Raw genomic sequence first — 22,881 nt, 5'->3', positions numbered from 1 at the left:
CTGGATTTGTGGCCCATGAATAGAAATGTAGCCTGATTTGGAAACCAGTAGAAGCCCAAATCATCCCATTCTAATTACTATAGCAGGAGTTTTCCTACTCTGAGCAAGGGAACATTGTCTAGTGGTTAAGGCATGGGGACTGTCAATCAAGAAAGCTGAGTCTTAGTCTTGGTTCTTCATTGGCTTGCTAAGACAATTGGCAAATCATTAACCTCACTATGTCTCACTGTTCCCATCTGTAAAATGGTGATAATACTCCCTAGCTGATTTGCGGGGTAGAGGGGAGTTAATTCATTATTTTTTATGAAGTGCTTTGAGATGCTTGCATGGAAAGTGCTATGGAAGTGCAAGGTATTATATAATAAACTTGGATTAATTAAGCATGTGAGGAGCTGTGAAATTGAATCTCTATTCACCTCCTTATACAATAGTAGTGAAGAAGGCACAGTTCTGAGGGAAAACAAGGTTTCACTGATTCATGGAACACCCACTTCTCTCCCTCATTATGTGCTAGTCAAGTTGTCACTTACTCACTTTAACTGGAAAAGAAAGTGCTTGAGCGTAGGAGAGCACTTCATTAGCACAGAAAGTGACTCAGCAGCTATCCAGGATATATACTGCCTTTCTGATGCCTGAACCTTTGCAGGAATTCCAACCAGTAACAATCCAATGCTCTCCCAGATCAGATGAGGGAAAGAAAGAACAAAACAAATTATATAAATATATATAATATATAAATAGTCAAACTAACTGCTTCTATAGGGAGACAAATGTGATATAAATGTAATATATAACATGAAGGCAGAATCAGGTACTTTATCAACACAGCCAGCTTCAACTCTTGTTAAGTGCTTCTTTATTGAAATACAAAATACAGGCTTATTGCAACAGCATCAGAGAGTTGGTCTTTTATTTCGGATATCAATTAAATAGTTATAAGTAAACAATTTCAGATTTTTGTGAAATTCAATGCAGTCCTCATATTTGAAACACATTCATGAATCAATAACTTTTCGAAAGCAAGTTTGCATTGAGGGCTTGTACAAGTGTAGCTATATCAGTATATGCACACCAGTAGATAAAACCTCAGTCTCTTATGGAAAAAGCCTATACAATTTAACAGGGATGAAACCAGTGGGTTCGTATAGAAGTTATTCTAAAAAAAAGCCATATGGAATTATATCCCTTTCTGTAGACTTTTTAAGCTTTAATATAGAGGATAGCAATAGGTGAGTAGAAAAATTCTATACAAAGGTTACCATTCACTAAGACTCCATGAGGAAGGATGGAAAACCCCTAAGAAATACTTAGGTGCTCTAGGAAGTGGGACTGATGAATCAGGCTTATATTTTCAAAAGTGCCCACTAACTTTGGGATACCTTGGCTTTTAGGTACTCACCTTGAGACACCTAAGGCCTGATTTTCAGAACTGCTGCGTGCCTGCAGCTCCCACTGACTTGTAGGCAGTATGTAGTTAATAGAGCTGAAATTTATGCAGGATATCAATGTTAACCTTATTTCTTGGGGAAAATGTGACGGGATCTTTAACAAAGACAATTATATTTGTTTCATCCAAGATACACCAATTTCCATAGTACAGCGCCCTCAGGTATCATGCTGGTAACTCTGCTGCCCCACACAAATGCCAATGTCATGCTGTCTAGTACTGGCCTACATTTCCCTAAAGGTTCAGCTAGGTGTGGTTTTTTCCATTTACTGTCCTAAAATGTTGTGCAGTGTTACTGTGTGCCACTGCATGCCGTCCCAGAGGGTGCTACATTTCAGTTGGGAGAAAAGTGCTCATTATATGCAAGTTTCAATAGGAAAATGTTAGGCAACCTAAATATAGGTATGACTGCCAGCTGGGGCAATGAATGTAAAATATTATTTGTTGATTAAATAGTTCCTCTCTTCAACGATTTCAAGCATTTTGCAAATGCCCATTTGAGGCAGATAAATACTGCTAGTCCCATGAGAAAGTAGGGAACTTAAGCGAATTTTTCTAAAGAGGCTTGTGGCATAGCTAGGAATGGAACCTATAGCTTCTGAATCACCAGCCTCTGTCTTAGCCAGAAGGCCATCCTTCCTAAGTTTATGTAGTCTGAAGGAATACCCTGTGATAAAAGATGCTAGAGAAATGAAACTTTTTTAACAGAACTCTTCTCATCCCTGTTGAAAAAGGGATCATTAAACAGCTTATTGGATTAATGAATTCACTTAGCGGGGCACTTGAATACTTTGTGTTACTTTTCGGTTTCCAGGATGTATTTGATAGATAAACTTATCAAAATTATTTTCCCAGAAATTACAAAATCTTTCTAAAATAATTATCATGGGCAAACACCCCCACAGTAAGACTTGTTTAGGATGAATTGTTTGAACCATAAACATAGATTTACTATGAAGCTGTGCAGCAGTTAAAAGATAGGAAACAAAGGGAAGGAATAAATGGTCAGTTATTACAGTAGAGCGGTAAATAGTGGTGTCCCCCAAGAACCTGTATTGCTGTTCAACATACTCAAATGATCTGGAAAAAGGGGTTAAACAGTGACAGGGCAAAGTTTGCAGGTGATACAAAATTACTCAAGGTAAAGTCCTACACTAACTGCAAAGAGTTACAAAGGAATCTCACAAAACTGGGTGATTGGGCAACAAAATGACAGATGGATTTCAATGTTGATAAATGCAAAGTAATGCACATTGGAAAACATAATCCCAACTATACACACAAAATGATCAAGTCTAAATTAGCTGTTGCCACTCGAGAGAGATCGTGGAGTCATTGCAGATAGTTCTCTGAAAACATCCACTCGATGTTCAGCAGCAGCCCAAAAAGCTAATAGAATGTTAGGGACCATTAGAAAAGGGATAGATAATAAAACATAAAATATCATAATGCCACTATACAAATCCATGGCTGAATACTGTGAGCCGTTTTGGTCACCCCATCTCAAAAAAGATGTATTAGAATTGGTAAAAATACAGAGAAGGGCAACAAAAATGATTATGGGTATGGAATAGTTTCCATATGAGGCGAGATTAAAAAGACTGGGACTATTCATCTTATAAAAGAGATGATTAAGGGGCGGGGGATATGATAGAGGTCTACAAACAAAATCATGAATGGTGTGGAGAAAGTAAATAAGGAAGTGTTATTTACCTCTTCACATAACACAGGAACCAGAGGTCACCCCATGGAATTAATAGGCAGTAGGCTTAAAACAAACATAAGGAGGTACTCATTCACAAATACACAGTCAACCTGTGGAGTGCATTGGGAAGGGATACTGTGAAGGCCAAAAGTATAACTGGGTTCAAAAAAGGCTTATATAAGTTAATAGTGGATAGGTCCATAAACGGTTATTGCTCTAATGTCTGATTGCCAGAGGCTGGGACTGATCAGTTGATAATTGCCCTGTTCTGTTCATTCCCTCTGAAGCATAGGGCATTGCCCACAGTCAGAAGACAAGATACTAGGCTAGATGAACCATTGGTCTGACCCGGTATGGCCGTTCTTATGTTAGTTACAATATATTGTCTTTCTCTGAAGAAAGAGTCATTGATTTGTAAAGATTTTCTTGACATTTCAATTGTTCAGGGATGACTAATATAAACAACCTGTACAGTGTTTTTGGAAAATAGTTCAGATGCCCCTCAGATAGTTTCATCTTACAACAGTTCATATTTTAGTCTGCTTTCAGCTCGATAATAATATATAGTTTCATACCTATGGAATGATGATTGTTTTCTGTGCATTGCAACTTTAAATTGCTAGGAGTCTACTGGAAGCAGCTGCCATTTTGTATTCATATCAGTGACAGCCTGTTGCAGAGGGAGCACGTACTGTGCTCCATCATGAAGATTTGGCTTTGGTTATTTCTGGTTTGCTTGTTAGCCTGTGGAAGAATGAACTCACTGCTACAGCACCCCTTTATGTCTGGGTGTGGCATAGTTGCTTTCTTCTCTAGTACCCCTTGCTGACAGTCACTCCAGTCCTGCTTCTCTGTGCAACTTGACTCTTCGGCCAGGTCATTTTAAAGTCTCTGCCCTTCCAGAGAACTCCTGTCCTAAGTCCACATAAAAAGATACCCAAGTCTCTTCCACCCCTCTTCCTGGGGAAGTAAGACCCACAGGTCCTCATCTGAGATCTTCAACATAGACCATGTAAGGAAATCACTACTCAAGTACTTCTAGTCACACTCAACTCCCAGTACTTTACCAAACTCTGTCATGAAGGGAGAACACTTCATCTCCTGACATTTTGGTACTCCCTCAATCTCAGCTCCATATTGAACCCTCTTTTGGACCCACTGCAGTGGGAGTCACCAGCTCCTGTAGCCTTTGCCTTTTAACTATCTGCACTCAGGGTTCTCCTGGCTTCCAGTGGCCTTGCCTAACACCCTCAGCTTCCTGGACTAACTTCCCAGGTCCCATGCCCTCCTTCCTCAGGACTGCCTGAGGGGGCTCAGCCTAACACTTTGTGGCAAACAGCCAGCTTCACCCTAGTGGGTCTCGTGCTTCCACCCCTTGTAGTGGGCCAGGGAGATACCTTACTCTGGCTCCCTCCTGCCAGCTGGGGCTAAGAGTTTTTCCCTTCTCTGCTCCTCTGGCTGCAGAGAAGCACTGTCTTCTAGCTCGGGGGAAGTTTCCCTTCCAGCTGCCACAAGCCTTCTAGCAGCTTCCTCCTCCTGTGCTCCCCCTCTCCCCCTTTCAGGAAGGCAAGGTTTAAGGACACCTGGACTAGCCCTTCATTGGCTCCAGGTGTCTCTAATTGCCCTGCAACAATCTCTCCTCTGCGTGCAGGGAAAAGGGCTTTTAGAATTCTTGGGCTCACATACCGGCCCTGGTTTGCCCTTCTGTGGCCATCTGGCCTGACTTTACCACAACTTGCAAAGCTCTTTCTTGCTCTTATTTCAGAGTGTGGGCTTTCAGGTTTCTTTCTGGCTCAGGCCCCTCTACTTCTAGCTGTAAGCTTCAGGCCTTCCAGCCATCTCTCAACCTGTAGCCCAAGAGAGAAAACTCCCAATTACCTTTCACCTAGGTATCCTTTCTGGGCCTTTTCCACTACCCTGTGCCTTAATGGAGCTCTCTCGTGCCAGTTAACCCTTTCAGAGCCAGTGAGGGGTATATACCCTATCACACAGCCCTTAATCTAAAACATTAGTAATTCAGACCGAGAGAATATAGCTACTTTTTTGCATATGGGGGGAAAAAAACCCATAACAAATAGGTTTGATGCTTGGCCCCTGCGAACACAAAATGGAGAAAAATTAGCCTGGGTGTGTCTTTTGTGGAAGGTTTGACCATAAAAGGGCATAGACTCCATCTTTAAAGTGGAAGGAAGGAGGGCCTGCTTATCCCTCAGCAGTCAAAATATCTCACACTAGACCTCTTTCCTGCTGCACCTCTCCCCAATCCCTTATGTTAGAGTCAAATCTACCATCCTGTGATATTTCCTTCCTTTACTGTGCACTGCATGCTCAAATACTGAATTAGGAACAGAAACCCAGATCCACAAAGGTACTTAAGTGCCTAAACCTCAGATTTAGGCATCTAAATTCAATTTTTTGGCATCACAGCAATCTACATAATCCCTGTCTGGCTCCTGCCTAACGCTGTGGGCACCCAAACTCACTCAGCGCCTAAGCTTCTGCAGTAAAAGTTCCCCACGTGTGTGTTTCTGCATCTGGACATGTGCATTGCTGCCTCCTTCTAGGTGTCTGGATGCCCATCTCCTACCTAAGCTTCAGGGCATCCATGAACCGGGAGAAGATAGGTGGGCAAAATCCTAATTTGCCTGTGGGGCCCTATCCAGTACGCGTGCTCAGAGGCTGCCTAACTCCCTACAACAGAGCTGCAGGGGGAACTGCCCTTATAACCTTTAGCCAAGTGGTTAGGGCATTCACCCAGGTGTGAGGGAGACCGCCCATTTAAGTCCCCCCATCTGCCTGATGAAGTGAAAGGATTTGAACAGGGATGTGCCACCTCTCTACTGAGCGCCACCAGGATATAGAGCCATCATCACACTTTCTGGTGCCCAATTAATATTTAATTATATAATAAAGTGGAAAACTTTAATAGGAGAGGTTGAGGGAGACCCATATCAGACTAATCCAGTGGCTAGGGCACTGTCCTGAGAGGTGGCAGATCCCTATTCAAATCCCTTCTCTTCATCAGGTGGAGGGGGGACTTCAACCTGTGGTCTCCTACCTCCTGGAAGAGTACCCTAACCCCTGGGCTAAAAGTTGTCATGGTGAACCTCATATGGCATTAGGCAGTCACTGAGCATGTCTACCTGATTGGACCCCAGAGGCAAGTTTGACAGAAGAGCCCTGGGTTCATGGATTACTAGCAGAGATAGGCGTCTCCATCAAGCCTGATTTAGGCATCTATCTTCAGGAGATAGATGGAGCAGAGGACACTTCTCTGTGGTCAGCATCTCCCATCGGCTAGGTTAGGCATCACCCCTCCTAGCATGCTGGGTTTTGAGGATCACATTCTAAGGTGCCTATCTTTCCCCACATGTTGTATAGCGAGTCTAGGCTTTGTGAATCACAGTGTTTTTCTAGGTGCATAACAGTTAGGCATTGCAATGCTGACAGTCACAATCCCTTTGTCGATCCAGGCCCAAAGATTCAGAAATTGTTAAAAGAAGTTAATTTATCTTCTAAAAATCATGATCACTTAATTTGGTTCTGCAATATAGGTCATCAATTATTCGTAAAATTGTTGTAAAATATAATGAAGAATTACTACAGCAACTGAAAGTTGCCACATTGGCTACTTTGCTGCGGATAGAAATCAATGGGAGTTTTGCCAGTGGGTGCAGGATGAGGCGAAAAAGTTTCTATTGTTTAGAAGATTTTTGTGTGTGTTAGTTTTATGCTGATTTAGTATGAAGAATGTAAATATTTTCTACAAAAAAATTGAACGTCCTCATCTCTTCTCAGCAGAACTACTCCAATTCTCTTCTGCATGGCTCTCAAATCCCAGCTTTCCAGATTCCAAAAGTCACAGAAAACTGCTACCTGCCTTCACACATGCACAAAGAACCTTCACTCATCACTCCCATTCTCACACAATGCCATTAGCTCAGCACTCATTTCAGAATACTGCTCAACACTGACCTTGCTTTTAAAACCTTCCACGTACTTATTCACCTGCAACTATGTAGCTGACCTCATAGGCTTTGTCTCTCTTAATGCTCTTCTTTTCATGCCCTCCACTTGTCTATAATAATACTCAATAATATGTTTTACACTTATATAGTATGTTCATCTGAGGATCTCACAGCCCTTTACAAAAGGCGGATAAATATTTCTCCCATTTTACAAGGGGAAATTGAAGCTGAGAAGTTAAGGCCAAAAAGCCAAGAGTTTCAAATATGGGTGATTAAAGTTAGGCTTGATTCATGAAAGAGAGGCCTGATTCTCAAAAGTACAGAGCACCCAGACAGTTCCCAACTGATCTAGGCACGTCTGAAAAACAGGCCACTGATTTAGGTAATGATTAATATAGATTTTGATACTTAGTACCCAGTTTGACCTAAGAGACATGTAGGCCATAGTGGGAGTGATTTTCTGGAATTTTTAAAAGCAAATATTGATTTAGGACCCAATCTAGCAAAGCACTTAGACACATTTAATGTTAAGTAAATGAGTAGAACCATTGACTTCAAACAGGACTTTTCACGTATTTGAAGCTAAATCCATGCTAAACTATTTCTGCTGACTCAAGCTTCCTTTTAATCCTATTAGCCCTACCTCATTTAAAACTTCCTGCAGTATTGTTTTTCTTGGGAGCTTATCCTGCAAGGTGATTTCAATTGAAATGAAAGGTGCTCAGAAAGTGCCCAAAGGCAGGTGCTTGCCCCAAATTTGGGCCTGAGCAAGAGAGTCCACATAGCCTGGATTTCTGAGCCATCTCATTTTTGTAGGAAAAGATTCATAGTGAGAGTGAGTTGAGGACAACAGGAACACTTTTTACAGTTGTTTTCATTACTTGTGCTCATTTAAACCATCTATTCCTTTCCCAGCAAAGCATGGTATAAATCAATACAAAGCCCTTCTAAAAGCAGTCTATATCAAACTTAAAAGCAGACGGGTCAATTAATTCTTCTTTTTCTCTTATTATTCATATTTTTTACAAGAAGAGAACACAAGATCCACTGGTTATGTAAAGGGTAACGGGAAAACACTCCATTTGCAACTGTGTTTGGTTCAGAAATCCCCAAACAGGAAGTTATGTTTGTTTGCTTTTGTGTAGGTCTCATGTGCTCCAGGCATTTGAAATATTCACAAATTAATAATGCCCCAGTCACACTGGCAACAATGCTTTGTCCAGTTCTTTTTTGAATTTCCTTCCTCCCCGCGCCAGCCCTACTTCTTCACATTCCATGGAGTAAAATTAGCAGCTGTCTGCCAGTGTGAGAATTTCATTTCAAAGTTCCGAGAAGCTGCTGACTGTCTGCCAGCTACTGAGTTAAAAACAAAACGGATTACAAGCAACATCTTTCAACTTTCAATTACCTTCTGCTGAAAAGTTGCATTCCTAACCATGCAAACACTAAATCCACCATTGAACATGCTGAAAACAGATGTTTTAGAAGGAACACTTTAATATCACAAGAAAGATAAGGCAACACTTGATAAAAATAAGAATTGGATATTTATTAGTTTCACTAACATTAACGCTTCTAGATTCCTTATGTATGATCAGAAAGACCTTCTAACAATTTGAAGTTTAAGGGACAAATCCTCAGCTGGTGTAAATCAGAGCAGTGCCACTGGTTTCAATAGAGCTATGCTTATTTACACCATCTAAGGATCTAGCTCTTAAATTTCTAAATGTTTAAAACCCTGTAAAGCATGGAACTCTGAAAGTTTTACCATTTATATAGTCATATTTTTAAAACACATATCAGTTTATAGTGCATATAATTCATTTGGAAAAACAGATTACTGGGTTTTTTACTGAAGAATTTCAGGTAAGGTGCAATATGTCATATTGTTGCCTGATTTTGGGTGTTTAATGAGTGGGACTATAGGCTCTCCAATGGATCTGGTCAGAAGATGAGGTTCTAGTCCCGAAATCAGACTACACAGAGTTGTACAAAGACCCCTGGGTGCACAACAAGAATGCTCACACCAAATATGTATAATTTTACAGACCTTTTATTGAGATAGCACAGAATGATAGACAAATGAATAATCAAATGATAATGATTAAAATTACAGTCTTGTCCTAAAGACACTTGTGAGAGAGATATATGCTGTGCACTTTGGATTAATATGCTCACACCCTTCCCCGTCAACCTGGTAGGAAGATGTTCAGGCTCCTCAGTTCTCGAGTGGGAGGTGGAGAGCTAGACAGTGTTAGAGAGCTAAAAGCTATAAGGCTAAGATTAAGACTACTTAGTAGTTGATGTTATTAAGTATCAACTAAGAACAAAAGATACTAACAAGATAAAGATATGTATCCTAATTGGTAAATATTCTATTAGTCCTATTCTTACTAGAAATAGTCCTATTCTTACTAGAAGAAGGCACAAGTCCAAGCACCAACACAAGCACAAGGAGCCAAGCACTAACTAATGATTAACGTGGTTTACCCCTTTTATACCCTGAACAATATGGGTCCTCCTTCTAAGTCCAAACCTGGCTCCTTCACCCACAAATTATTAGAGTACACTTATTCTATAGGCTGGCAGATTTGTGCGTATTAATAACATATCCATATCCTTTGTAGACGGTTCCAGATGGTTTGCTTATCTCACCTTTGTTATTTCTCGCTATTTCTGTGGGTTTTGTGGTGTACCTGTGAAGTTTACTCGGGGCATAAACTGAGACAGCCCCCCATCTTGATGCCTCCTGGCTTATCTAGGGTAAAGTTTATAACCATATACATATCTTATCCTTTAATTCATCATTATTTATCTGGGCCAAAGGTCCCAAACATATGTATGCTAACGGCCTTCGCTTTTCATACAGGATGTGGCCTGTAGGTATCTTGCGTTACAGCTATAATACTTCAACATGAATCTATGACTCTATTATATTAAAACAAATACTTAAATTTATAAGGAAAAGTATATATGTGCAAGCAAGCAGGCTAGTCCTATAGGCTACAATATCCAGTGAATTTATCTTCAATTGTCTTCAGTTCCATAATTTGCTAATTTTTTATTTAATGCTCACCCAAAAGTTCTTTTTAAAATTTGCTTATTTTAGTTTTATATGAATCTTTCCATTGATGAACAAATTTTAAAACAGCCTCACTTACTCTACTTCTGACACATTAACTAAGAGATTAGGCTAAATTGTGCGAAATGTTCACAATACTAGCTGTTTTGGAAATACATTTTTATCCAGTTGGTGCCTGTGATTGATTTGGTTCTGGTTTCCTGATTGGCTGAGCCCATTCCAGGTGGTGCAGAAGTTTTGTTTGCATAGCACTGAAGAACTGAAGCAGGACAATGAGTTACTTGATCTTAATCTGTATGACCATAAATGTTATAATTGGTCATAAAGTTCTCTAATCTAGTTTATAAATCCAGTGCTTGTCTCTATGAGTCCCTATCATTGTGAATTCCACAGGCTGATACTTCTTCATAAAGAAGTGTACCTTCTCTTATTTGTTTAAAATCTACCTGCATTTAATTTATCAGGTGACATTCCCTGTTCTCTTACTATGGAACAAAGGAGAGACTGAGCAGTTTTAACTATATTCTCCATAACACTTCCCCTCTAACCACTGAAGACCAACGGACAGGTTTTCTCCACACATTTCTAAAATCCTCACTAGTGGAATGACAACAGTAATAGTAAAAAGGATTGAGTCCCTCACTACTTTCACTGAAAACCATCACTATGGTGATTGTAAATGCAGCAAAAATATGCCAAGGTCATAGAAACATCACACAGATTTGCCAAGCTGGTGTCAGTCTCTCTTTTATTGCCATGGCAAACAATGAGCAGATAACAGGATCTTGAAGACTATGGTGTTGACCTTCCCCTATTGGCTGGAGTGTGTTTAAACTCAGCTTCTCTCAAGAATGATCTCAGACAAACAGACCCAAAACTTTCAAAGAGGAGGCTGTTGGTGTCTCTTAGGCATCTGCTTTCTGCAGAGAGAGGGCTAGCTTCTTCTCTCACTTAGGGCTTGTCTACACAGGGAGTTATTTTGGATTAGCTGGACACTCTTATTACAGAATAAGAATGACTTGTTTTGATTTACTTTAATCCACAACAGTTATTCCCCTTTATATGCATACTTTTCCTTATTCCAGAATATCTTCCTTGTGTAGACAAGACCTTATACTGAAGTCAATGAGAGTAGCTCCTGTGTAATAGAGCAGAAATGGGTTACTTTGCTCTTCCAAACAATTTTTTTCCTGCAGCTCTCAGATCTGTAATACTGTGGCAGTTGAATTATAAAAATGATTTCCAAATGTCATGCACCATTGATTAGGAAACAGAAGGTTTTGATACCTCTGAATTTGTTCTTTTCTGAATTACTGATAATTTCAGGACGTCATGAAGTGCATTGTTAAGTCTCATGAAATGTTTTACATGGCAAAATTAAGAATAGTTCTAGTTAGATAAATCCCAATTTAACTGAAGTTAGAAACTAATTAAAGGATATATGCTCAGGCGGTCCAGGCTCTATTCTGGCTATTACAGACAGACGATATATCGGTACAGTGCAGTGGCAAGAAAATTACAAGTATCTGATAAGAGGGAGTTATAATGGAAACTAGTTTGCAACCTTAATTGTATAGGTTGTTACAAAGCAACCACTATAATATAGTACAGAAAAAGAACAAGTATACTGTATATTGGACACTTGTGTTTTTAATTTGACCTTATTAGGTGAAAAACAGCTCTCTTCCAATGACCAATCCATGGAAAATTACAAGCAAAATATGCCTCCCAAATTCCACTTTTCAGGAGTAGTTCTGCCCTTGGTCGTACCCCATGAAGTCCCATTGAAACCAGTGAGGTTGCTTGGGGCAAGGACCATCTTTTGGTTCTGTGTTTGTACAGTGCCTAGCACAATGGGGTGCTGATCCACGACTGGGACTCCTTGGTGCCATTGCCAGACTTGCTAAGTACAAGCACAAGTGTACATTTTGATGGTGCACCCAAAGTAAGACCCAAATTAACAGTGAAACAACTATGATTTATTCATTCTTAAATAATTAGTATTCCCTAGTTTACTCACTCTAGGCTCAATCTTCCAACATTCAGAGCACACTCAGCTCCCATCAGCAAAGGAGTTGAGGGCAATCAGTACCTCACAGGAGTGCTGAGCACTTTGCAGGGTCAAATCCTAGAACAAATGGTTTACTAACACATTGTCAACTTATTCCCCAACTTGGCCTTTAAAAGAAAAATTCTTTTCAGAAATCGAATCGTCTCCCCTGTCATAGATGTCATTGACTGGAAGACTTTTCAATATTATCACTTTATGGACCTGCGACGAGGTGTTTTTGATTGGAAATTAGATTTCCATTGGGAACCGCTGCCGGAACATGAAGAGAAGGTACGCCAGTCTCCCATCAGCCCCATCAGGTAACCGTTCATCAGCCAATACGCTTACTCTCACCTCAGCAGCACAATCACAAAATCTAACACACCCTCCATCTGATCAGAAACAGGATTACATTCATGGGTTTTTTGGCTCATAATTTTTGAGGGGAGAGGGTTATTGGTTTACATTAAGTTTACATGGCCATTAGGTTTTTGTTTATTAATAATAATATTAGACTGCAGTAGGGCCTACGTCATGGTAGGTGCTTTTCAGACACAGACATTGATCTAAACAGTGTGCAATCTGAAAAGACAAAGAATTGAGAAGCGGGGAAAGATATCACATACAAAGTTATTAGGCACATGGCTTATTAATTACATGTTGATGTTTTGTGTGCATGTGTAAGTTAAAAATATGTTAAATTCCCCATCCCTTCACCCTCACTCAACAATTCTGCTCTTGCCTCTTTCTCCTGCACCAATTTCCAGCTCCAGTTCCTTATTTCCTTCCCTCCATAGAGATGAACAAGTCATTCATGAAATAAATAAAATAGATTAGTAGTTGATGTACTCTGTTAGGCCCAGATCCTCATAGATATTTAGGCATGTAACTCCAAATTGAAATCAGAAGGATTTCATACGGAGTGGAAGAAAGTGTGGCCATGGCTATAAGAAAAGCCAATGACTGAGGCTAGCATAATTGATGGAGCAGAAGGAACAGGGAGAACAAGAGACAAACAGGGAGAAATAAGGTGAGGCAGCGTTATGCAGAGCCTTAAAGGCAGCCACAAGAAATCTGAGCTTAGTAGGGTGAAGCTGGAAGAGGGACTCAAATGGGGAGATGTGATCAGATCAACAGGTAGGGAAGGTCATCTTATCTGCTCTATTTTTTATGGCCTGGAGGAGGTGATGAGGATGTTTGATGTAATCAAGATAGGAGAGGAGAGCCTGGGGAGGTTTTAGCTGGTGAACAGAGAAAAAAAGATCAGAACCTAGAAATATTGTGCCAAAAAAAAAGTTGCAAAATGTGGATATCACCTACAAGTGTGAGGACAGCGAGGTGTTGAAGATGGGACCTAGTTTACTGAGTGACAGGGAGGGTAGTGGTGTGTTCAGTAGCAGCAGAGAATGTGGAGTGGGCATTGTGATTCAGTGAAGGCGGGATTGTAGTGCTATTTGGCAAGAAAATGGCAAAGTAAAGGGAGAGAGAACAAAGCTGTAGCAGAAGAAACTCATGCAGCAATTAAAATTATTCCTGGGGCATTCAGGGGCATGGAACAAGACCAGAGGAATCAGATGTTGAGGTGAGCCAGGGTTGGGGGTGAGTGGGATGGAGTTTACAATGGGGGTCCAGAAGGAGAAAAGAGTCAATGGTGGAGGAGAGAGTGAAGGGATTCAGCAACAGAGTCAGTGGAGCAAGAGGAGGAGTGAGCAGGGAGAAGGGGGCGAATGAGGGTTGAAGAGCCGTCATGGACATGAATGGACTGGAGGTCACAGAGCGCTGAGGAATGTTGGAAAAGATGAGGCAATAATCAGAGAGCCAGAGCTCAGCTATTGAGAGATCAAAGGAGCAGCAGCCGTTAGTGATTCCACAGTTCAGTTGACATGATGCCAGGCACATCTCTTGGCTGGTCCATGCTGACCACAAACTTATGGCCAACAGCAGGTCAGCTAACTCAGGTCTTCATAACCATGTTCAAACAGGGTAAAATTGTAGGTAAGCCCCATGTGGTCAAGGGCTAGAGTCTAGGCTAAAGGGTATCCTTGGTGGCAAAACTGGGGGCAGGACTCAAAAACAGGGTGCTAGGAGCAAGAGGTTCAGAGAGAAGGAAGCAACTTCTTGACTGCAGAGCTTTACACAATGGTGTCTTACCTGTGGTGCCTGAAAGTGCAGATCCCTGTGTGTAGTTTTGGCCATCGCCGTTTAAAGTAAACAGCAGTTGTGTACATTTGTAAAATAAATAAATTACACTGGTAAATTCCCTGAGCCCTATCACTCTCCCAACAGCAAAATGACTCACTGAAAAGTCCCAAAAATCTGCCACTACTCAGCAAGTGGAAAGCAACAACCTCCCTTCCTCCCACACTTTTAAACTAGAAATACAATTGTCACTTTAAAATTCCCCTGCCACCCTCTCAGTGGCCATAAGGCCCACCACAAGATGAAGCATTGTTTTATAGAGATCTTTCCATGATCAGTAAATCTCATTTTCTGTTTAACTCTCTATCCTAAATTGCAGAGAGATTCACTTTTAAACTGTGCTTTGTCTAGAAGTCCTGTGGTGCCTGGTGGAGTAGTGGCAATGGACCGACATTACTTCCAAAATATTGGTGCTTATGATTCCGACATGACTCTATGGGGGACAGAAAACCTAGAGTTATCGATAAGGGTAAGAATCTGAAGAGAGGTGTCAAGCACTGGTAACTATTATGTATTGAAGAGAACAGTATTTAAGAGCCCAGAGACAACTTAGAAAATAAAAACTGAATACAAAACTGCATGTGGTGGAAAGAAATTTCTGTTTTCTCTCAGAAATCTACCCTCAAAATTCTCCAGCAGGATGTCAAGTGACAACACACACAAACACCAAGGCAGTGTCCCACATGTTAAACTGCTCAAGTAAATCAACAAGTTAAACACATGCCTTTTCTACACTAGGTCGTTAATACATGTTAGTTAACACCTTCTGAATCCTAGTCTAGAGAATGTCTCAGACCTCAAGCAGCCAAATTATGGCTGCCTCCTTCAAGGGTTTCCTTCTGAACCTCTCCTACTAGAAGCACCCATAATTTGGCCTATCAATATTGCTATCAGATAAAATGAACTCACAAGGCTTCTGATAGTAATTGTTATGTAACATTTACATTTTCTCACACTGTTCAACCATGTTAAACGAAAACTGATGTTCTTCCTACTGCTAAACTAGGGAAGATGTTGGATCAGCATGGAAGGAGAAAGGGGTTTCCCTGTTTTAAATGCTTATGATCTGAGCACTGGATCTTGGAGTAGAAATGTATCTTGTTGGTTACTGGCCAGAACAGATTTTCACTCATTTCAGTGACTATTTAAACTTGCTTTGCACACCTAAGTTACTTACCATTTGTTAAATGATGTTGGTGGTGATTTATTGCCTGCACAGAGGCCACACCATGTTAGAACCCTTTTTCCCTTCATCTGTTTTACAGGCCTGGCTCTGTGGTGGGTCTGTAGAAATCCTTCCATGCTCACGGGTGGGGCATGTCTACCGAAATCATATCCCGCACGGTTTTCCCAATGAAGAGGCTGCAGTGAAGAACAAAATCCGAATAGCAGAGACCTGGCTGGATTCTTTTAAAGCGATTTTCTACAAGCATGACACAGTGGCATTCATAATCAGTAAAGTAAAGACATAAGTGGTGGTCCATCTGGCAAGGGAGTAAAGTAAATCCTTACCATTGGGGGGAGAGGAGGAGAGAGAAAGTTTTTCTTTTCATAGATGATTCCTTCTGCCTGTTAATGTCCCACCTTTTCATCTAGCCAGAGATATAGACACCCAGTACACCAGGTTTAGGAAAGTGTTTACACTCACAGTGTTTACACTCCTCATAGTTGTCCAGAAGAAATTGCCTGTATTCTCACAAAACTAGAGTGAGGCAGACAGGAAAATTACAGAAAGGTCAGGTTCTAAGAGAGACAGACACCACAACCACTATACACACCAGTTAGATTTTTCCTTTGAGGAGGCACAAGAATGCCTTAAAAATGGGATTTGATACCAGCTGCCATTCTGCCTTATAGTTCAGGTGTGGTACCATAAAGACAAAGCATCACTACTCATAAATCCTTCTGGAGTGACTCCAAAACCATAGTTTACTTGGTGGCAGATTGGGTTCACCATTGGGATTGAAATACGTCCTGTACCCAAACACATTTCTTGAAATCTAAACTGCAGAGTTGTTGACAGTGCTGTTGCTAGCCCTATTTCTTTAGCTCTGGTGCCTTTAATTACACCAGCAACCTTTTCCACTCACTGGTAGGGAAGAAATTTGAGCAGTTGTAGCAAACAAGTGGGGGGAAAATGTAGAATCAGTAAAAGAGAGATGTCAAATTTAAAACTGCTGTTCTTACAAAACTGAAGGACTGATGAGAATGCTACAGCTAGGCAGCACGTATGTTGGCACATAGTACTGTACACGTTTCCTCAAACAATTCTGGCACTGCATTTCGATCCTGACCTGCCAAACCCCAGTTGCTGCAGTCCTTAGTTGCCCAATCATTCTAAATTCTGTGATGAGTCTAAGATTATCAAACTAACTTTTTTCATCTGATTTTTTCCAACTGAATTTTCTCTTGTTACTTATTTTACAGGACTTGAATCCCATTGGCCAAATTTCCAGCTCATTTATACCCCTGCAGTCTCTTTGATTCAATAAGCTTGCAGCAGTGTAATTGAGACTAGAATGTGAGCCTAAGTCTGCAGAGATCAATGACTAGTTTCTTATTTCATTTAATAATTAACTGAAGGTGCTTTCTGTTAACTTGGTAATAACTTTATCCTAAGATAATAAACCATTCAGCCTTCAATGTTGCAGTTTATCAGAACCTTTGTCTTTGACCTCAGAGTTTATTTTGTCCAGGTTACTGTTATTACCTCAGAAATCCAAAGTACCCTCAAATGATATTCATGTTCAGCTAATATAATATTAATTTATTACCTTCTTCCATATCCAGTATTATTTTTGTGTCAGTATAGCATGATGTTTTATTCTGTACAGGCAACGAATGAAATAATTTGCAGCACTACTATTTACTTGCTAATCATCATGATAGTTTTGTCCCTCAGTGATTTGTTGAATTAACAGGGTAAATAGGGCCACCTACTGGCCCCTAGAAAAATCCAGAGGATATTAGCTGAACATTGACTTCTACTAAGTGATTTTTAAAAATGTAACCCCCATTTAGATTGCTTTATACATTTTTCCATTCAGAATTTATTTTTTCTGGGTCTGAACTGTATTCGGCACAGGATATCTATGGCATGAACATTAATATTGATGAATAAAGCTCTTCACTTCCAATTTTTAGCCTATTTTGTTTGTTTAAACCAGTTTAAATTTATAACTGACTCAGATTGCTTCGGCTAAAGATTGAACTTCTTCACAGTGTTCTCTAGAGTCTTGTATCCAGCACCAAATCTAAACTGTAATTAATAAGACACAATGACGCCTGATGACATCTGCTTCCTAGACCCCAGTAAATCTAAGTTGTACTGTCCATTTTTAGGGAATCCCCAGATAAATTTTACTCCCAGTTGATTTCTGTGATTCACTGGAGATCTCCTGAGTGATGGGTCTGAGTAATGCTGAGTTAGTGATTTAACTTTTTGCGCTCATTGAGCCCAGGACTGGTATTAACGAGACAAATCCCCTGTGACATACTGCTAGAGTTCTGATTAGCAGAGGCACTCATGTTGGAGCGCCCTCAATATAAATGAGAGAGCTGCTGGCGGTGTGTTCTTTGTGAGGAGTCCTTGGTTTTGGAATTTCTCCCTCACTTGGTTTCCCAGAGCCCAGTCTTCTTAGCTTTCTGGACATGCTGCAAAGCCCATATCTTTCTCTCTTCTCTGAGGCTATTGAGGAATGGGTGGGCTGAGGGGGATATATTTATGGGTAGCCCTTTGTTTATGTTGCAAATTTTAATTTATGGCATAGGTGCCGAAAGCAACAGAACTGTATTTTAAAAATTTGAAGAAATAAGTAAAGCACTGGCAAGAAAGGAGCAATAAATTGCTAAGAACTGCGGGCCAGACTTTGAAAAGTATTAAGGTACCTAAAGATGCAGAGAGATGCCTAAAGGGATTTTCAAAAGGGCCTATCCACCTCTCTCCTATTGAATCAGACATCTCGGCACTTTTGAAAACCCCACTCGGTGCCTATCTGCATATTTATGCACCTAAATACCTTTAAAAATGTGGCTCCCTGCCCTCAATCCCACTTCAATGACAGCTGACAGTACGCAGCTACTCGCAGGATATGCATACTCCATTGCAGGATCAGGGATGGAACAGTGTATGTGACAGATGAAAATAACACGTCCAATGAATATTATTCAACCATTTGTTGTTATTACTTATTACCAGTATTACCATAATGCCTAGAAGCCTTGGTCATGGACCAGGACACCATTGTGTTGGGCACTGTTCAAACATAGAACAAAATGATGGTCCCTGCCCCAGAGAGCTTCTATAGAAACAAATTATACACTTAATATGATGAACAATTGATGGGAGAGGGAAAAAAGTCAAATCAATTGTTTATATATATAATTTGATCAATATTACTGCATCTGTTGGACCAAATTCTAAGCTCATTTATCCACACTGCAAAGGGGTTGTACAAGAGAGCAGATTTTGGTCTGTTAAAGCCAGGATATTAAATGGCAAGCAATAAGCCAAATTCTTACAGCCTATGAAACCCCGCTGACTTCAGTGCACTGTAGAACTTTTTTTTTAAAAAGAGGGCAAAGAATTACTGATTTTGCAAGATAATTACACTTGTTATGGATGATGAAAATCCTTATTCCCACCCCATGTCTCATCTCTGAGACACTCACTCCCCTGCCCTCCCCAGACTAAATGTTAGTATAGTATATATTTACAGGAGGTATATATGTGATCTTTCCTCATTTGTGTAAATCATGTGAGAAACACGACACTAATTGTAATTTACTGTACATAAGAGGTGGCAGAACTGAGCCCTCTTTCTTTTCCAGCAGCTCAAAAACAAATATATTAGTACTTGTTTAATACCCATTCAGTTGCCCTATGCTTTCTCATATAAGGCTGAGAAGCCAGACTGCAACGAGCGCCTTCAGCTGCAAAAGAGACTGGGCTGTAGAAAGTTTCATTGGTTTATATCAAACATATACCCTGAACTCTACCCATCAGAGTACAGACCAAGATTCTCTGGCAAGGTAAGAGGGAAATTATTATTTATTATTATTTATTAGTAGTATTAATATTACTGTAGTACCTAGAGCAGCGGAAGTGCCCTGACACCCACCCTCGCGAAACCCTGCCGCCGAAAAGGGGCAAACGGCGGAAGGGTTTCAGCGGAGGGCATTGTTCTCCCCATATAACCCACCGCCGCTGAAAGCCCCCACCGCCACGAAACCCCGCCGACGCTGTAAGTAAGTCCCCCCCCTTTTTTTCCCCGAGTGGTACTCGGGAAAAAAAGGTTGAGAACCGCAGACCTAGAGACTTCAACTGAGATCAGAGCGCTATTGTGCTAGGTGCTATACAAACATATAGTAAGAGACTGTCCCTGCCCTGAACAGTTTAAAATCTAAATAGATAAGACAGATAAAGAGCTGGAGGGAAAACAAAGGCACGGAGAAGTAAAATGACTTGCCCAATATCACACAACAAGGACCAACTCAGGAAGTGAACTCCATTCTCCTGACTCCCAGTCCAGTGCCTATTCACTAGCTCATGCTACTTACCCAAAAGTTATAGGATGTCACATTTAATCATTATAACTTATTAAAACACTGATTTAATAAAAATGCTTTATGGGCCAAATTCTGAGGCCCTTACTCAATTTCTATTCAGTCCTGTCTCAGGAAAGTTCCTATAGACATTAATGAGAGTTTGCCTGAGAAAAGCCTAAACCCTGTATAAAGGATCTCAAAATTTGACCCAATGTGGAAAGGTAAATTAGGTTACATCTACCCTACAGGCAAGGGGTGTGATTCCCCTGCTTGTGTACACACACTTGTGCTAGCTCTCATGAAGCTATCACAAGCATAACTAATAGCGTAGCCCTGGTTACACGGGTAGTGGCAGCAGAGACATGGCTGAGCCGAGCCAAGTACAAACCCAGGCGAAACCAGTAGGTATATACTTTGCATGGCTCAGCTGCACCTCAGAGAGAGTGAAAGCAAATATGTGTATACAAGCATGGGAATCACATCCTGAGTTCACCGTGTAGATGTATGTAGCCTTAGAATTCCACTTGATAGATTCGGAAACTGTAACATCCGATACTACTAGTTAGCCTCATATTGTATAGAATGATATATAATTCCATGTTTGTCATAACATACCAGCATAGGTAGTAAAGATCATTATGCTAAAAACATTCTTGTGACTATTATGTTAAATTCAGTATGGTATACATGGCAATTATTAGAGCTCATCAGAAAATAGAAGGTGGGGGGTTCTTGTGGAAAACTGAGACTTTTTGTTGAAAATTGAAAACCCAAAAAACAAAAATTTGGAGAGTTTTGGTCAAAAACATTTCAGTTTTTGGGTTTTCAGTTTTTCCAACAAAAACATCAAACATTTTCAAGGAACAAGAGTTTCTGCAAAAATTTTAATTTTGTCCAAAATCCAATTTTCCTTTAAAAAATTAGATGGAAAACGTTCAACCAGACCTAGTAATGATAAACTGGCGGTATGTATCTTTAACTTCACCAAACATGATTGGGCCAAGCTGATTTTTTGTGTAACTCCACTGACTAGTAACAAAGCTCAGTTTGGCTCAATATGTGAGAATATTTGATCTTATCTATGAGTGAAAGGACTCTACTGGCTGACTATTCAGCCAAAACACACATAATAAGAGGGATACAACCCAAGCACAATTTAAAGTTGATTAAAAGATGTTGTCTTTTTAGCGGATTGTGCTTTATTTCAGTATAAATATTTATTTACAGCTGTACAATACGGGTGTTGGCTTCTGTGCAGATTACAGAGCTGCGTGGAGTGCTGCAGAAGGTCTTATTGAGCTATCTCCTTGTAATGACAATATTAACCAGGTACCGTATGTTTAAAGCTTATGTGTACTGGCATCACATTTAAGGCCCAGATTCAGGAAGGTGTTTAAGCTGGTACCCAGCTAACTTTAAACATGTGAATAGTCCTATTGATTTCAATGAGACTACTCGTGCTTAAAGTTAAACACATGTTTACGTACCTTTTTGAATCAGGGGCTAAATGCTGAATAGTTAAATTACTGAAACAATATGTCTTGTTGATTTGGTCTCATCGAAAAAAGTTCGTTTTTCTCCAGTTGGGAATCAACTCATCTGCACTGGGCAGCATTAAAATATTGAGGTTCACCACATGGTATTTGCAGTATTCCTTATACTAAAAATGAGAAATGGACTGGACTGAAATACAACAAATACCGCAGTATATTGCATTATTGCAAATGGTAAACGTCAAAATTTTAATGATGTTTACTGATATTTTTTCAATCAGTTTTTGGAAACTTAAGAAAAGGAAAAATCATATTTAGTTAATAGAACAGAATGGTTGCTTAGCACACTGCTTTATGGGACAATAATTTAAAATAATTTACAATACAGTGAAAACATTCATTCATTCAAATGAAATCCCAGTAAGCAGTCTTTGTCTAGTGAAAATACAACCAATGTTGTGATAGCTTTATTATCCTCTGACCCCCTTTTTGAAAATAATTTCCTCTTCAACCTACTAATATGCAAAGATATGTCAGTTCATTTTCAATGACAGATGTATACATCTGATTTCTGGTGTGCACCTGAAATCATTTGTATGTACATTTTAGGTCATTTAGACATTTAAGTACTTGAGCTGCAGGCACACTCAGACATTTACATTAACATAGGTGTTTCTGTCCAGCAATCTGTGGATGCAAAAATGAAAGCCTGGTTTACATCAAGCTAAAATGAGGTCTTTACTTTTTACCTCCATAGAGATCAGTCAACAATACTGAGTTCTGTAATTATATTGTATATGCAAATATTTGCATCCTGTTTGGTTTGCAAAAATTCTGCTTCCTGATTGACTCAAAGATGGGTGTTTTTCCCCCTGAACCTGTAAATTCATCTCTCTTTCTGAATGCTCGGAATGAATTCAGCGGGAATTGAAACTGTCCAGCACATGCAGGATTGGGCTTCTGAGTACAATGTGATTATTTATTATTATCAGTAGCATCTGGAGAAGAGGAAGATGAGAAAGTTTAGAGCACAAATACATTGACTCGAGATGGATATTTCCCATATTCTGATGTCTGGGAATGTCCTACCAGCCAAAATACCTTTTAAAAAAACCCTGAAAAATGTTGCCTACAAATGTTATATTTTGTATCTATTTTGTGCATATTATCCAATCCTAAAAACCTTTACTCATGGGAATAGTCCCAGAAAAGTAATTGTGCAAGGACTACTTGTAAGAGGAGGGGTTTGCAGGATTAGGCCCATTGTGTCTCCTTCATTCCTCTTGGAGTTGTATGTTAACAGACAGCAAGTGATTTCGGGGACTAGCAACTAAAAATGAATTGGAATGTTCTTCAGCTCTATCAATGCAAACAACCCCTTCCTTTTCTA

General features: G+C 40.0%; 1 protein-coding gene across 1 annotated transcript in view; it reads left to right on the top strand.

Moving 5' to 3' along the window:
* Nucleotides 1–22,881, top strand: part of GALNT15 (polypeptide N-acetylgalactosaminyltransferase 15) — a 37,790-nt gene that overhangs the window by 12,266 nt on the left and 2,643 nt on the right. The window contains exons 5-10 of the mRNA XM_067561960.1: nucleotides 12,405–12,572; nucleotides 14,803–14,920; nucleotides 15,717–15,911; nucleotides 19,351–19,482; nucleotides 21,226–21,327; nucleotides 22,799–22,801. Of these exons, the coding sequence (XP_067418061.1) occupies nucleotides 12,405–12,572; nucleotides 14,803–14,920; nucleotides 15,717–15,911; nucleotides 19,351–19,482; nucleotides 21,226–21,327; nucleotides 22,799–22,801 (718 nt within the window). The remainder of the gene's footprint in view (nucleotides 1–12,404; nucleotides 12,573–14,802; nucleotides 14,921–15,716; nucleotides 15,912–19,350; nucleotides 19,483–21,225; nucleotides 21,328–22,798; nucleotides 22,802–22,881) is intronic.

The sequence above is a fragment of the Emydura macquarii genome, unplaced genomic scaffold (genome assembly GCF_026122565.2).
Source record: "Emydura macquarii macquarii isolate MOO-44397 ecotype Brisbane River unplaced genomic scaffold, CSIRO-AGI_Emac_v2 contig_2422, whole genome shotgun sequence".
In the NCBI taxonomy this organism is placed as follows: domain Eukaryota; kingdom Metazoa; phylum Chordata; order Testudines; family Chelidae; genus Emydura; species Emydura macquarii.
The sequence above is the reverse complement of the archived record's forward strand: the minus strand, read 5'-3'. Positions and strand labels throughout refer to the sequence as shown.